Consider the following 14,446-nt stretch of genomic DNA (forward strand, 5'->3'; position numbering starts at 1 on the left):
GCACTAGCAACAAGAATTATTAATATCAAGATAGTATAAGAAAGTCGAAGCAAAAGAAATAATAGGTAGTAATAGAAATCTAAAAATAAGAAACTACAAGACTAACACTAATACTAGTGATGTGGACACGGAAAACTCAAGTCTGCCCATAAACTTTCTACCTTAATTCTCGACATCTACATCATCCTATTAATGATCATGTCCTCGATGTTCTGTGGGCATATTCTTATCACATAGAACACCGGATCCAAGATTCTATTTTATTCATTCCGCTCCAATACAACGTGTGACATTCTTGTCAATCTTTCCATTTCCTTGAAAGTTCATTCATTTTAATATGATAAAAAAAAATATGACTTTGTTGTTATAATAGCAAAAATATTGACTTTACTGTTATAATGGGTTGAATTCAATCACTTTAAGGTGACAACAAATAATTTTGTAACTTTATTGTTATCGGAGGTAAAGTTTAATGACTTTATTGTTATAGTAGATAAAATTCAGTTACTTTAGTTTGATAAAGATTAATTTTGTAAATATATTATAAAGATAAGTACAATTACTTTATTGTGACAAAATTAATTTTGTGAATTTATTATTCTAATGTATAAAGTTCAATCTCTATATATGGATAAAGTGTAATGATTTTATTGTTATAGTAGTGTGATATAAATTAATTCTTTGAATTTATTATTATAACGAATATAGTTCAGTCTTCCTAATTTCTCAATGAGCTAGTAGATTTACATGGGAAAAAATACCATATAAAAGCAATTGACAACCTTGACGTTTCTAGAAGCAGAAGCCGAAAACTATTGTTTAGTGTATAATATCTCCATATTATGTTTGCACATTCATAAGCATATATATTCATAAGGAAACACATTGACTACAAGATTTGTGTAAAATATTCAAAGTTTTGGGTTCATACAAAATATTTTCTGATATTAAAAAAAAGGTGAAAAGTACATGAACAATTGACTGACTAGGCAACCAAAAGTAGAGTCAAATTTCACGCGCAAAAATCCAACTGTATATTGAAGGGATCCAAAGCCTATTTTGTCATGTGTATGAAAATAACTTCGTACCAACGAGGATTGTGGTGGAGTGGTAAGTACTCCTCCATCTTTAACCGGAGATCTCGGGTTTGAGCCCCTGAATATAGAGTTGTATTTGTTAAGGAGCACTTTACTCCCATAATGTGGGGCTTTCCGGTGCAAATCAAGATTTAATCGGGCCCCAGTATAAATACCGAACACCGGATGGAAATCAAAAAAAATAATAACTTCATAATTCTTTAGTCAAAACACTCCATTAAAACTCTCTCTCTATTCAAAGAAAAGGACAGTACCCCATTTCACATTTCAACTTTCATGGGCTTAATTGGAATTAGGCCCCACTTCCTCTTCAACGTACATAATACTCTTTTCAATTGTAAAAAGATGCAAAATTGGGAACCTCCTATGTACACGTTACCCCCTCAACATTTTTATTTTTAGTTTTTTACCTTGAATTGCTTACTTACTCAAAGGTTTGAAGCATCGGCAAAATTGTCTTTGTCTAACCTTAGTTCACGGATTCGAGCCATAAAAGTAGCTATTAGTGTTTGTATTAATATAGGTTGTCCATATCACACCTCTTATGTACGGTCATTTCCCAGATTCTGTGTAAATACGGAATGTCTTGTGCACCGGACTGCCCTTTAATGGTTTACGTATAAAAAAGATGGTTGAGACTTTAGGTATCTGAAATTCACTTACCCGATTAGTTCAATTCGTGCTAGGTAGGTTCATCGAGAGGTATTCAACGCTCACTTTTGGAGCTCAAATTCGAGACTATTAATTAAGAGTAAAACAATTTCAACCATCCCAACCCTTTAATGGTTCTTTTAAAAGAATGGAAATGACAATATTGAAGATCATTGTATTTGCGCTAAGATATCTACTTACTGTGTATATAACCTAAGTAAACAATCTATTTTAGAATTTAAAATCTATAAACTTACAATTTTGAATTCGTCTCTGAGTAGGCATTAAGAATATTTTTGCTCGAGTACAATATAAGTTTAACTTATGTATAAAATACCATATTACGTTTTCGATGGAACATGATTATATAAAACGAAATGAAGAATTACTTGTCAATTTTCTATAGATTTTGGAAAGACAAAAAATAATGGTTTTCAAGTCTAATACCGAGTAGCTTTTGTACAAATAAAAACAGTGGCCCAAACAAAAACCTCGAACTGCTTAGCCTGAAATCTGAATATGTGGTGAAGCTTTTCTATGCTATTGTTATTGTAATTTCCTTGAAACAACCTCCAATTTCAAGATATTTGTCTATCCAATGAGGTTGTTTCATTGAAAGCTCAGCATCATTTTCACTTTTTTTTCTCATCCCAAGACTTTTTTTTTATAAAAAAAACAAAAGCAAAGGTTTACCGTGGGGAAAAGACCCAAATATACCGCTTTAATTTTGGATATATTTAACATATGCTATGCTATTCGGTCAAATTTACCCCTACCATCACCAAACTTTTAAACTAATTCCAAATTCATTATCACAAGAAGAGAAGTTGGTGCATTGATAACAAAAAATATTCATGAATAATTTGTATAGTCTAGTATCTTTAACAATCACATCAATAATAATTTCTGAAAATAGTAGAGCAAGAAAATAATAACTAATTTAAATAAAAGAAAATTGTGAAATTTTGGATTACCTAACATTAAGGGGTAATTTTTAAAAGTCTGCTGATGATGGTACGGATAAATATCGCCGAATAATATAATAATAAGAATAAATTTGACCAAATAGTATAACAGAAGTTAAATGTAGATAATATCGGGAAGCAGAGGGGTATATTTGGCTGTTTTCCCTTTGGGAACATCTTTTCAAAAGTTAAACTGCCACTAATTTCCAGCCAATCTTCAGTAAACCTCATTACGTTAAAGAGATTTCAAATATGGTAGAGACAAGAATTAGATTAGGTAAGAAGAAAATCAGCATAGAAATTTGATATCTTCCAGCATCACCCTTGGACTATGAGCTGCTTCTTTTTCTTTTCTGATGACAGTATTTTCTGTATAGATTGCACGTATTTTGATTATTTTATTAAGTATATGGTTAGTTTTGTGGGCGTATTTTGACTAATTCACTAAATATATATATTATCTTTCAACAGCATAGGTACAGGTAGTTTTATCCACCAAAACTTAGAGCCATAAAATGAATAGTATTTCACACCAAATAGTTGATGCCTTTCACCAGCACAAAAAAATGATTTTGCCCACCAAAACTTGCACAAATTAAACATCATTGTTTATTTCGCATGCCAAAAGTATTCTCTTTTTTATTTAGTTATAAGTATTGTCTCTTTTTCTTTTTGGTCTGAAATGTGACTTTCACTGCCCAAACTAGGAAAAGTCCGAATTAAAGGCAGAAGAAAGAAGAATTTAATGGCAGAGACAAACCCAGTTAGAAAATCAGTCTAATTTAAATAAAAGAAAGTACGATGGTTATTTAAATGACCATAAAATCAAGAAATTTAAATTATTAGCACAGTTTTCGTTCTTTGAGTATAGTAGCAGTAAGAAAATGGTCCCATGCAAAGCTGCAAATTCACATAAAAGTTTCTCCAAGTAGCTTAGACAAGAAAAATACAGAGAAAAGTTTAGATTGACTAATCCAAAAAGACTCTTCACAGCTAAACTTTCTTGCACTTGCTACCAAAATAAATAAAAATAAACCATTTAAAGAGCCTACATTTATCTTTCTATATTACTAATAAAAAGTATATTGAATTCCAGATCAAAGCCTTCTCTATTTACAGATTTCCTCCAAAATGGCCAACTTTCTACATTTCATTGTCACAAAATGAACCCAAGATAAATTAGAAAAATTATACAATAATTCTCTTATCACCGAAAATCGTCTCGCCAACTGTTTGAAACTCGATAGATAATCCTCGAGAAATTATGCCATATTTCTCGATAAGTTGTGTTCGACCTCTAATCGACTGCTCTATGACGATTTTTCTGTTTTCTTAGTGCTTTTGCTCAGTAAATAATAATTGAAAATTGATATATTTTTCATTTTTTTCCAAAATAATTACCATCTGGTTACTCCATTACTCTCTTCCGGTACCCAAGTTCTACTGCTCCTCCTCAAATATCTACTGAATACTGAAGTGCTTGAAACGCTCCGACTCCGAAAAACATTAGATCCGGACCCGGATGAATCCGAGCTGCTCGAATGTATTTCGAGCGCTCTCCGCCGTTGAGAAGAAGGCGATAATCTTCTAAAAAACGATGCAACATTGCCGAAAATTCGGCTTATTCCACCGCCATTTCGACTTGTATTACTCCTCCTTGATCTCCAAGCTATTCTTCTAGGCACCCCATTGTTAAACCCGCCGTCCATTTCTGTATACACTACCGGAAGTTCTCTTTCCGCTCCCAGTCTTCCGCCGGCAAATCTCCCCACGGCGAATCCACCTCCGGGGAGTCTCCATATCGTCAATCCCATCGCTTCTTCATCGTTTCTCGATCGAACAAAGTCGCCGGAGGTTGTAGTTTCCGGCGATTCAGCCGGTATTTCGTGCCGGCAGACGGGACACGAATTGCGTAGCGACAGCCACGGGAGAATACAGTCGGTATGGTAGATGTGTTTACATGGCATTTCACGTGCTTCAGAGCCTAAAACAAAAGCTTCTTTACAAACGGCGCAATGCTCTTCTGTATTCACGTGATGAGATGCTATTTCTAAGATCGGCATCGATTCAATCGCCGATTTCGAAGCCGGCGGATTCTCCGGCCGGCCAAATCCGTTCACCTCGATTTGCGCTAGCTGATCGAGCAACCGGTCAAATCCAGACCCCATTAAAAACTCTGACATCGTCGGAGGTAACGGCCGGAGACCAGAACCTTCGCCGTCGTCATAATAAAGCTCGTAACTCCGCTCCTCTCCTGCAGCTTCATCATCTCCGGCTAAAGTTTCCGACGGACTACGAAGAACAATAACCGGATTGAACGGAGATCTGTCTCCGCCGCGATTACGCCGGCTCCGGCGAGATCCCATGTTAACACTACGTTCCGATTCTGGCCGCCCGTTCAATCGCCGGCGAGTTTCCGGCGACGATCCAATATTACTAGCCTCAGCAGCTTCAATAAATCCACTATCACAGTACGGACAAACAACGTCGCTCCCAGCTGAAACCCTAACAAATCGCGTACACCGGTAACACCAATACGATGAAGACATCTGCTAGACCGGAGATCCGAACTCGATCCGATAATAAACCCAGTTAACTAGATCCGATTAATCAGAACCCGAATTTGATGATTTGGAGTTTTCACCGGAATAAAAAGCTCGGTCTGAAGTATAAAAAGAGGAAAACTTGAGGGGAGCGTTGAAGAATGTGAAAGCTATAATAAAGAAGAAAAGAGAAAAGAGTTTTTGAGTTTATAAAAACGAAGAAGCGTGGGGGGTGGGTTGGGTAGGTTTTGGGGGCGGGGGTAATGATGGGGGGTGTGAACGGCGGAGGAAGGAGCGTTGTATTCTTTTTTTGGTTTTTACTGTAGGCGTGTGGTCCACGCGTTGAATGGAGCGGGGTTTGTTAACGGGAGTGGTGGCATAATCAGTAGAGTGGGAAGGTGTACATGGCAACTGGCAACAGAGAGATTAACGGCGTTAGTTGACTGATCACCATTTTAAGGAGCATTACTCTTTTCCGTTCTTTGTCTTTAACGTTTGAACAATATTTGGTGGGTGCTTGACATAAGAATTGTAAAATTTCGAAAAACAAATATAAAAAAAAATTTAAGTGAAAATGTTATTTGAAAATTAGAGTTGTGTTTGGGATGAATATAATTTTGGGTTATTTTTGAATTTTTATGAGTGATCTGAGTGAAAAAATTTAAAAAATAGTTTTTTGGAGTTTTTCAAAATTTCAGAAAATTTCAAAATTCATCTTAAAGTAAAAATTAAAAATTTTATGACCAAATACTGATTTTGAAAAAAAGTAAAATAAATTTCATGGCCAAACGGGCTCTTAGTTAATGGAAAAAAATATTTGCAATAAAAAAAATGAACCTTCTGTTTTAATTTGTTTAAATCTTTTCGGATTACAAAAGTTAATTGAGTAATTTTGAGTGTGAATTCGGATATAGATTCTCACAAATCCAAACTCAAACTTACTTACAAGTTGAATTATAACAATATACTAGAGTAGGGGAAGCCCGTGCTACGCCCGGGGCCAACATAGTATTATGTTTAGCAATATTTGTAATAAATAATGTATATTTCACTGATGGAGGAGTGACTATTATCGTCCCACCACATCCTTCAGTGAAATTTGTGGAGTATACTAATAGTTGAATGTTGTTAATATGGTAAATATGATAGCATCAAGGATTTGACACAACGATCTAACAAACTGAATAAAAAATATGAGAGATTAGAGTTAAAACTCAACTTAAACAAGAAATGTTATATAATTGCTGGAAGTTGATCCATTGCACCAAACTCCAATATATTATGTTGGATCAGTCTCTGTTACAGCAAAATAATAGCTATTTTTTAAATAACTTAACAAACGCGGATTATTTTTAAATGATCAATCCGAAAACTGACTAGCACGTGCTATTTTAACTATATAATTAGGCACCAAATCGCAATATAGAAGAAAACAAGACTGAGAAGGGAGCATTTGGCAAATTCATGAAGCCAGTCTAGAGACGTCTAGGAAGAACGTTGACCTGACAAGAAATCCACTGAATTTCCGAACGCCGAATTTGAAATAATTTCGGTCCGTATAGTCGTTGATTTATTCTTTATTTATTTCACAATATTAGTCGGGGAGTTTAAACAAGTGTCAATTTAGATTCCTTATAATTTACGCGCTCCATTTGTGTAATTTAGCTTAAATTCCCCTAAAGTCTTCGTCAATTTCACCATCAATCCCAATCTGTATGCCATTTAAAATACGTCTAGAACTAATATGACAAGAATATTAGTCCGTTTGGCCAAGCTGCAAAATTTAACTTATCTTGAGAAGTATTTTTTTTTAAAGTGCTTTTCTTAAAAGTACTTTGGATAAGAAGCAGTTTGTGTTTAGCTAATTAGTTTGAAAAGCACTTCTGAGCAGCAATTAGTGTTTGACCAAGCTTTAAAAAACTGTTTCTAAGTGTATTTTTCTCAAAAGTGTTTCTCAAAAAAGTAATTTTGGAGAGAAACTATTTTTTTTCTGTTTCTCCAAAACTGATTCTGCTTCTCCTCAAAAGCACTTTTTTCCTTCCGGAAGCTTGGTCAAACACCTCAAATTGAGGCTAAAAGTGCTTTTGGCCAAAAATAAGCTTGGCCAAACAAGCTATATATCTTATAATATAACCCCTCGTAATGGTTAGAACATGCGCAACGGAAACAAGCATAAAATTTAGGTATTACAAATATCTAAATTAGATAATGATTTAAGCACTCTTTTGAAATTGTTACACAAGCCCTTTACAGAGCAAGAATCCAGGACTGCGGTTTTTTACTATGCTCCTCGTAAAATCTTGGACAAAATTATTTGAGTGGATAAATAATACAATTCTAAAGAGTGAGTTAATAGGTGAAACTGGTCTTCTATTTGTAGACCTAAAATTAAGCCAAAAAATATGCTAAAAATCCTGTAGGATTCTGCTAGTGTAGTAGAATATATCCTACTGTAACTCAAACAGATAACTTTTTCCCCAAGTATGTCAAGGTTTTTACTATGTATAGCAGGGACCACATAATTAATAAGAGGCTACCTAAATCCTACTATAATTAATCGCAGTTTATTCCACTAAAAACTGCAATTGAACTTCTCAATATAAATTTCGAAATTCACTAATACTTATTTTAACTCCCCTTCTTAAGTTTACAAATGCCAGTTAATTAAATTAAATCACTAATAATTTAATTTAATCAACTAATTAAATCCTTTATAATTCCGCTTAAACTATTCCATATGACGGATACAAAATTCACCTGTCAGGTTTTCACATAAAAACTGATAAGCTTACATAAAGGGTTATCACCAAACTCAAAGTCGAGTAATGGATTCTATCAAATAGTAATTGTTATTTCACAAATGATATTCGTTATTGTCCAATCTATTAGGCATACACTAACTGAATAGAGTTGTACTTTTTGATAAATCAAAACAATAAACAAATCACATTGATCATAATAATTATATCAAGATTAGGAGTATAAGCTCATTTAATGAATCAGAGAAATATTTTATATATATTCAGTAAAAAAATATCTTTTCTCTACTTGGTCCATTCAAAATACACTAAGTATACTAGCGTAAGAAGTTGGAGTAAAACCGCTCCTATAATCAAGATAAATTGTACTTTAATCTTGTGCTACAATTATCAAGATATTTTGCCCAACAATATCTTCGATTGTGAACATAATTTATTAATTATGAGAACTGATAATTTAATCTTCTGTGCATGAGCTAAGACTTCATACGCTAGATTGTCTACTGCATAACTAAAAAGACACACATGTAACAAATGATCTATTTAAATAATGCTTTATTGAATCGAATAAATCAAATAAACAATTGTTTCATAAAAATAAAACACAATACTATAGCTAAACCGCATGGTTAATAGTATATCCTAACAAGAATAGTCGAGTTGGTTGACCATGAAACTTTTTAAATGGGATATCCATTTGCATACTTTCTAGATCAAGCTCGTTGTACCGGGCTTACTTAGTATAATTTACCTCATGTATAATTTGCGGGCTATTTATGATACAGGAATTAGGTTTACCCAGTGCCCATTTCTTCTTCAAACAATATCATTCTAATCTCAAATTAATTTTCTCCACTTGCTTTTAAATTAATGTACAAAAGTTACCATAACTTTAAAGCTTTTAGATTTATTTAATTTCTTAAATTACAGATTTCGATATCATATTTGTCCTTGGGGGGGTTAAATTAAATTTGTCATTTACCTCAATATTGCTGCAGCATCTTGGGAGCAATGGCTTTTATATAGCAGCCAATATCTAAGATTTTGTTTTAATTGGCTGATAATTAGTACTACTCCTTCCAAATATTAGTGTTTTGACAAATTGATTCTTTCAAATTATTTAACGCTATGGGAAACAAAAAATTATTATAATCATCTTTTCTATCCTTATTATTTTAATTAGTGAATTATTAATTAAGTAAGTCATGCAAGAAAAGGTTAATTGTTATTAGATAGAGTAATATTTTTATGATTAATATTGTTAAATATCTTTTTATGAAATATTTCAAAATCTTAAAAGACAGATAATATGAGTACAAGATTACTTTTTCTCGAGAGATTTAATTTTGTAGGTCCATTACAAATGTTATTTTAGTTATAAGACCAGTAACATTAACTCGTGAGATCTATAAATTAACATAATAAATTTTTTGTAAAGTTATAATTTTTTTTAATTAATTTATAAGTGGGCACACGAGATTTCCCCTTTTTCCTGCCAAGAAAGAAGCCGCGTTCGTCCATGACTCCATAGTAAGGAGATGATGAAGTAAATACAGCATACAGCATACAGCAATTACATTACAAGTTGCACATTGACCTGTGTCCACATGTCCCAACGTGTAATAGTATGTCATTGTCAACCCAAAAAAAAAAAGAAGGAAAAAACTGCTAAAATTTCGACTCCCATGTTAAACATTTGACTTAAGGTTAAGAGTTTATCATTATAAATTTTTTATTAGAGAACTAAAGATAATGAAGATTTTTGGGGGTTGTTTGGTAGGAAAATAAGATATCCCGGATTATAATTATTTAGTAAATATATTTTTATTGGAAGATGTTTGGTTTATTGGACTGAAAATAAAATATATATTGTATAATAAAAAAAAGTGTTCGGCGTATTATAGGTAAGTTGGGATAAACATTTATTTTTAATTTTAACCCTGGATTGTTTAAACTTTGGGGGAAGAGCCTTGGAGAAGGACATCTTTATAATTTTAATCTGTGGGACAAAACAAATACCCAAATGGGGGATTAATAATTCAGGAATTATTAATCTAAAATAAAAAATTCAACCACTCCGAGAGTATTATCTTTTATCTCACGTATCAAACGACCTCTTGGCGTCTTAATTTTTGTTGGATGGTCAATATCTTTGGGTATTGCATGTTTACTCCCCCAATAAAATTGTGCAACTTGACTATTACTATGTACTACAATCTTTGTATCTTTGTCAATAATAATTTCTATTGAAAGATCCTTTTAATTTGATTTTGATAATTCTACTCAAGCGATAGGTCAGGTAAGACTGATACCAAACAACTAGACTGGCTCGTGGTTTTGAATTTGAAGGACATTTTTATAATTGGTGATTCACTCAGTTGGTATCTGTTTGAGAAAATCTATACATTAAAAATGTCTAGGAATCTGTTGGAATATTTAATAAAAACATGGAGATAAATATTTTTTTATTAAAAAGACTAAAATGTTTTTAAAACTATTTACAAAAAAAAAAAAATTTGAAAGTATTTCTATATGGAAAAGACAGATGGCAGAAATGAAATGGAGATAGAGTTAGCAGTGTTTTTTTGGGGAATAATGTCTCAGGGATTTCAAAAGGAAATTATGGATAAATTAATAAAATTTTGATCGAATCAAGAGTGTTTATAATAAGTAAAAAGTCATAAGCGACTTTTGACTAACAAGTGATCGATACACAGATCAAAAATATAGATTATGCTTCAACAAATTAGATTTATATGAAAAAGAGTTAATCTTAGTTAAAAATAATATTCAAAAAATAAAGTTATCGGTGTCATATTTTGTCTAGATGATAATGAATATAAATAATGATAACAATATTCAATGATCTAAAAAGATAGAATATGCCATTAAATAGTAATAATTAGCAATAAATGTCATTTAAGTAAATAAAACGTATGAGTCACCTGAAAAGGGGTGAGATTAGTGGATATTCTTTCTGACAATGATGAATGATTGTTAAGCCTTTGAACACTTAGGTTGTTCTTGGATCCAATGAAAATGTTAGACAAGAATCTTAGTAAAAAAGTTATTTTTGTATGCTTGCAATAGGACCGGATTCTCTCTATAAAGCCACATGTGTTTTTACAAATGAATATCACATATCCTCTATCATTGTATCTCTTTCTATTTATAGGGAACAAGTTCCTAAAAATCCCTAATAGTACATGTGTAAAGAATATCCACTAGAATATTCCCTTTAATATCCTATCTTAAAACTAATCGTTATAACTCTGGCAAGGATGTTCGGCCTCGACCTTGATCTTTGATGACTCTTCGACTGCGACCTTCGTTGCATCTTGAACCACCTCGTCCTTGGGCAGGTCTATTTGAGTCACATAGGTTACGGATGGCAGCATGTGAATGCCTTACCAATACTATCATGAATCAAGCATATTAAAGATAATTTTTGACCCATACAGTTAGTCCCTCCGCTTATTGAGGTCGACCTCGCATACGAGTTTGATGAGCGGATAATGTCGTTTGTGGTCGAGCTTATCAAGCAGACTATACGAGCCATAGTTGTTGTAGTGAAGGGGCAACGTAGCCCTTTGTGAGCCGCATAATTCAAATGCTTCAACTTTCCCGGGTGATTTGTTGGAGTTACCTTGTCCAAGGGTTAGAATGACGTCATGATATCATGCGTCATTGATAACGCATATTCCCAATGCGTAGCTTCGTTTCGTGTATGACCCTTGATTAGACCTGCTATTTTGATTTTGGTGCCAATTATGATGAACCGTTTTTTATTTTGGTTCCCTAACTTTTATAAATAGGGATTCTTAGATCTACTTTTGAAGTTTTATTCTTCTAATGTTTCGAAGCACCAACTTTTTTCCTGCTTTTCTCTTCTCTGAATCTCCTTTCTCTATTTCATTGACCTACACCATTTTTCATCCTCTCCCATTTGTTACTTTCACTACCTTGAATCATGTCAAACATATCTTCTGACGCTGGCAAAGGGAGTCATGTTGCTCTCTTGACAGTGGTGTTTCCCTTCCATGGGAAGAGCGTTTCCGCTATTGTTGAGGATGAAGCATTCCCGTCAGTGGAGGAATAATCCCCTGCAATCCTGACTCTAGGTCCAACCTCACCAAAGTACCTGGCGTCGTGCCTGGAGTCTTTCAATCGACGATGACTCCTAAGGAATTGGCGGAACTCAATGCCAAATTCGACCTTCCAAACCATGTCGAGCTGGTCCCGGCCGAAGGGGATGTGATACAGGTTCATCGCCCTGGGTATTGCGCTCTTTACACCTACCCCTTCCTCATCGGCTATTCTTTCCCCCTCCTTGCATTGGTGGAGGAATTTTGTCATAACTACGACATTTGTCCTGCTTAGCTTGTGTCGTATGGCTACAAGATTATCAAGATGCTGACTAAGTTTGCCGAGTTGGCTGGGGTCGAACTGACATTGCGACACTTAGTACATCTATTCGCCCCTGACTTCTATATGGGAACGATGTTGAACCTTCGCCACCATGGAGGCAAATGTTTGGTGTTGAAGATAGATAACAAGGCTAGTCTTCAATTCTGGTTTAACTTCTTCTTCGTCAGAACTTAGGACGTCCTGGCCAATGTCAACGGCTTTCCTGAGGCTTGGAACTATACTCGTAAGTTCCTTGTTTTTTTTCGTTTTGTTTGGTTCTGAGTTCTAATTTCTCATTTTTCTCTCTTGCAGCCAATAGCTAGCCTCCTCTTTTGGTTGCACACATCTCTGATTGGGTTGAGTGACTCGTCCCACATATCGTGGAATCCGTGATTGGACGAGTTTTTTCAAGAGATTTAAACCGGTTCTTCCTTCAACGGGTAATTTCTGTTCTTAGATCGTAGCCGCTTCGCTTCTTGTTGTGTGCGGATTCATCCTTCTAACTCAATGTTGCATCTTTTTCCCAGGCAGGGAATCTTTTTGGAGAAGTCGAGGCGCCAATGGTGCCAATGCCCTCTTTCCGGAGGAAGACTGCTACACCTTCAGCTTCTGCCCCTGTTGCGACTACAACGCCTTCCGTATCGGTCCCAACCTTAGCTGCCGTAGTTCGAGAGCCCATCTCTGTTTCATATGCTACTTATGTTTCTCAACTCCTTTCGCTGGTTGATGAGGATGACATCTCCGCTGATGACGGTGGTCTAATGCCCCATAAGAGGAGAGCCGTGGTGCAAGGGAAAAAGGCCGGTAGCCGTGGACTTTGAAGAATGCGGCTTCGTTCTTTGAGAGACGGACACCGTGTACGTTGGAGAGAGCCCCGAGGCAGGTCCTGAAGTATCGCACTTGGAAGAGTTGAACGTGAGTGCATTGATGCATCCCGTGGGGGATGCGGTCAAAGGTGAGGTGCATAATGATGGACTTGCCCTTCTGCGGCAAGAAGAGGCCTCATTTTTTGGGGTCACAGTGGATTTCCTATCTGCGGCTAATGACAAAGAGAAAGCCGTTGATGAGGAGGATGTTGGATCCGACTCCGACATGGACCTTGACGAATTGAGGATGATCGATGAGGGACTTACCCAACTCGAAGTGAGGTTGGAAGGAGGCTCCAGGACTATTGTGATCCCCACAGATCGTAATCTTCTTGTAAATATCGAGGAAATAGTTCCTGCCCTCAGTCCTCTTTGTTCTGAGATTGAGGATATGACCCTTAAGACGATAAATGACAACATTCTATCGAATAATATTGTTGGTCTTGATCTCCGGGTAAGTACGACTGACGTCTGTTCTTTTCCTTATGATTCATTTTCTTCCGTAAGTTATTCTTTTTCTTTGTTTGTAGACGGTTATTCTGGAGATAGAGAGTGATTGCCGGGAGAAGAGGCCCAATGAAGTAATCTTCAAGCCCAAGCGGTCTTGCTGCAAGGCCAACTCAAGGAGTTCCAGTTCAAGGCAGATGCTCTTAGTATCAAGGTCACCGAGAAGTAGGAGGAGCTCGATAAGGCGATGTTTGCTCGGTCGGAGGCTCAGAAGATGGTGGAGTTCCTTGAAGTGGTGAATCTAACCCTCCTTTCTAAGCGAGAAAATGACTTGTTGGTGAAGAGACTTAAAGAGGAGTAGCTTGATGAAATTATTGGAGAGTTGGAGAAAGAGACCTTCGATCTTTATGATCGAGTTGCCACCCTGGAGGTCGAGAAGGCCCAGCTTCTTGCACGACCTTCTTCATCTACGACTTCTGGCTTCCCCAATGTTTCTTGCGAGCTGTATGAATAGTGGAACGATGAGGACTGATTAGATGTGCTTTGTGAGTTGCATATGGCGGATTCCATTCTTGTCGCGGACTTTAAGGATGCCTGGGTCAAGGCTTGCGAGGCTCGGGTTGCTTGTGGCTACGACCCGACTATGCCTCGTCCCGGTAAAGAAGATGAGGACGATGAGGATGTAGTAGATATCCTCGAGGATGAGAATGT

General features: G+C 35.6%; 1 protein-coding gene across 1 annotated transcript; it reads right to left on the reverse strand.

The window, feature by feature from the left end:
- Nucleotides 1–3,620: 3,620 nt before the first annotated feature.
- LOC104211890 (E3 ubiquitin-protein ligase RDUF1) lies at nucleotides 3,621–5,502 on the reverse strand. The gene has a single exon (XM_009761028.2). The coding sequence runs from the start codon at nucleotides 5,260–5,262 to the stop codon at nucleotides 4,111–4,113; it is 1,152 nt and encodes a 383-aa protein (XP_009759330.1). The 5' UTR covers nucleotides 5,263–5,502; the 3' UTR covers nucleotides 3,621–4,110.
- Nucleotides 5,503–14,446: the final 8,944 nt, after the last annotated feature.

Source organism: Nicotiana sylvestris, chromosome 2 (genome assembly GCF_000393655.2).
Source record: "Nicotiana sylvestris chromosome 2, ASM39365v2, whole genome shotgun sequence".
Taxonomy (NCBI): domain Eukaryota; kingdom Viridiplantae; phylum Streptophyta; class Magnoliopsida; order Solanales; family Solanaceae; genus Nicotiana; species Nicotiana sylvestris.

What these genes read in the sequence shown, in the direction of transcription:
- LOC104211890 (XM_009761028.2), bottom strand. Translation starts at nt 5,262, where the DNA reads ATGTCTTCATCGTATTGGTGTTACCGGTGTACGCGATTTGTTAGGGTT.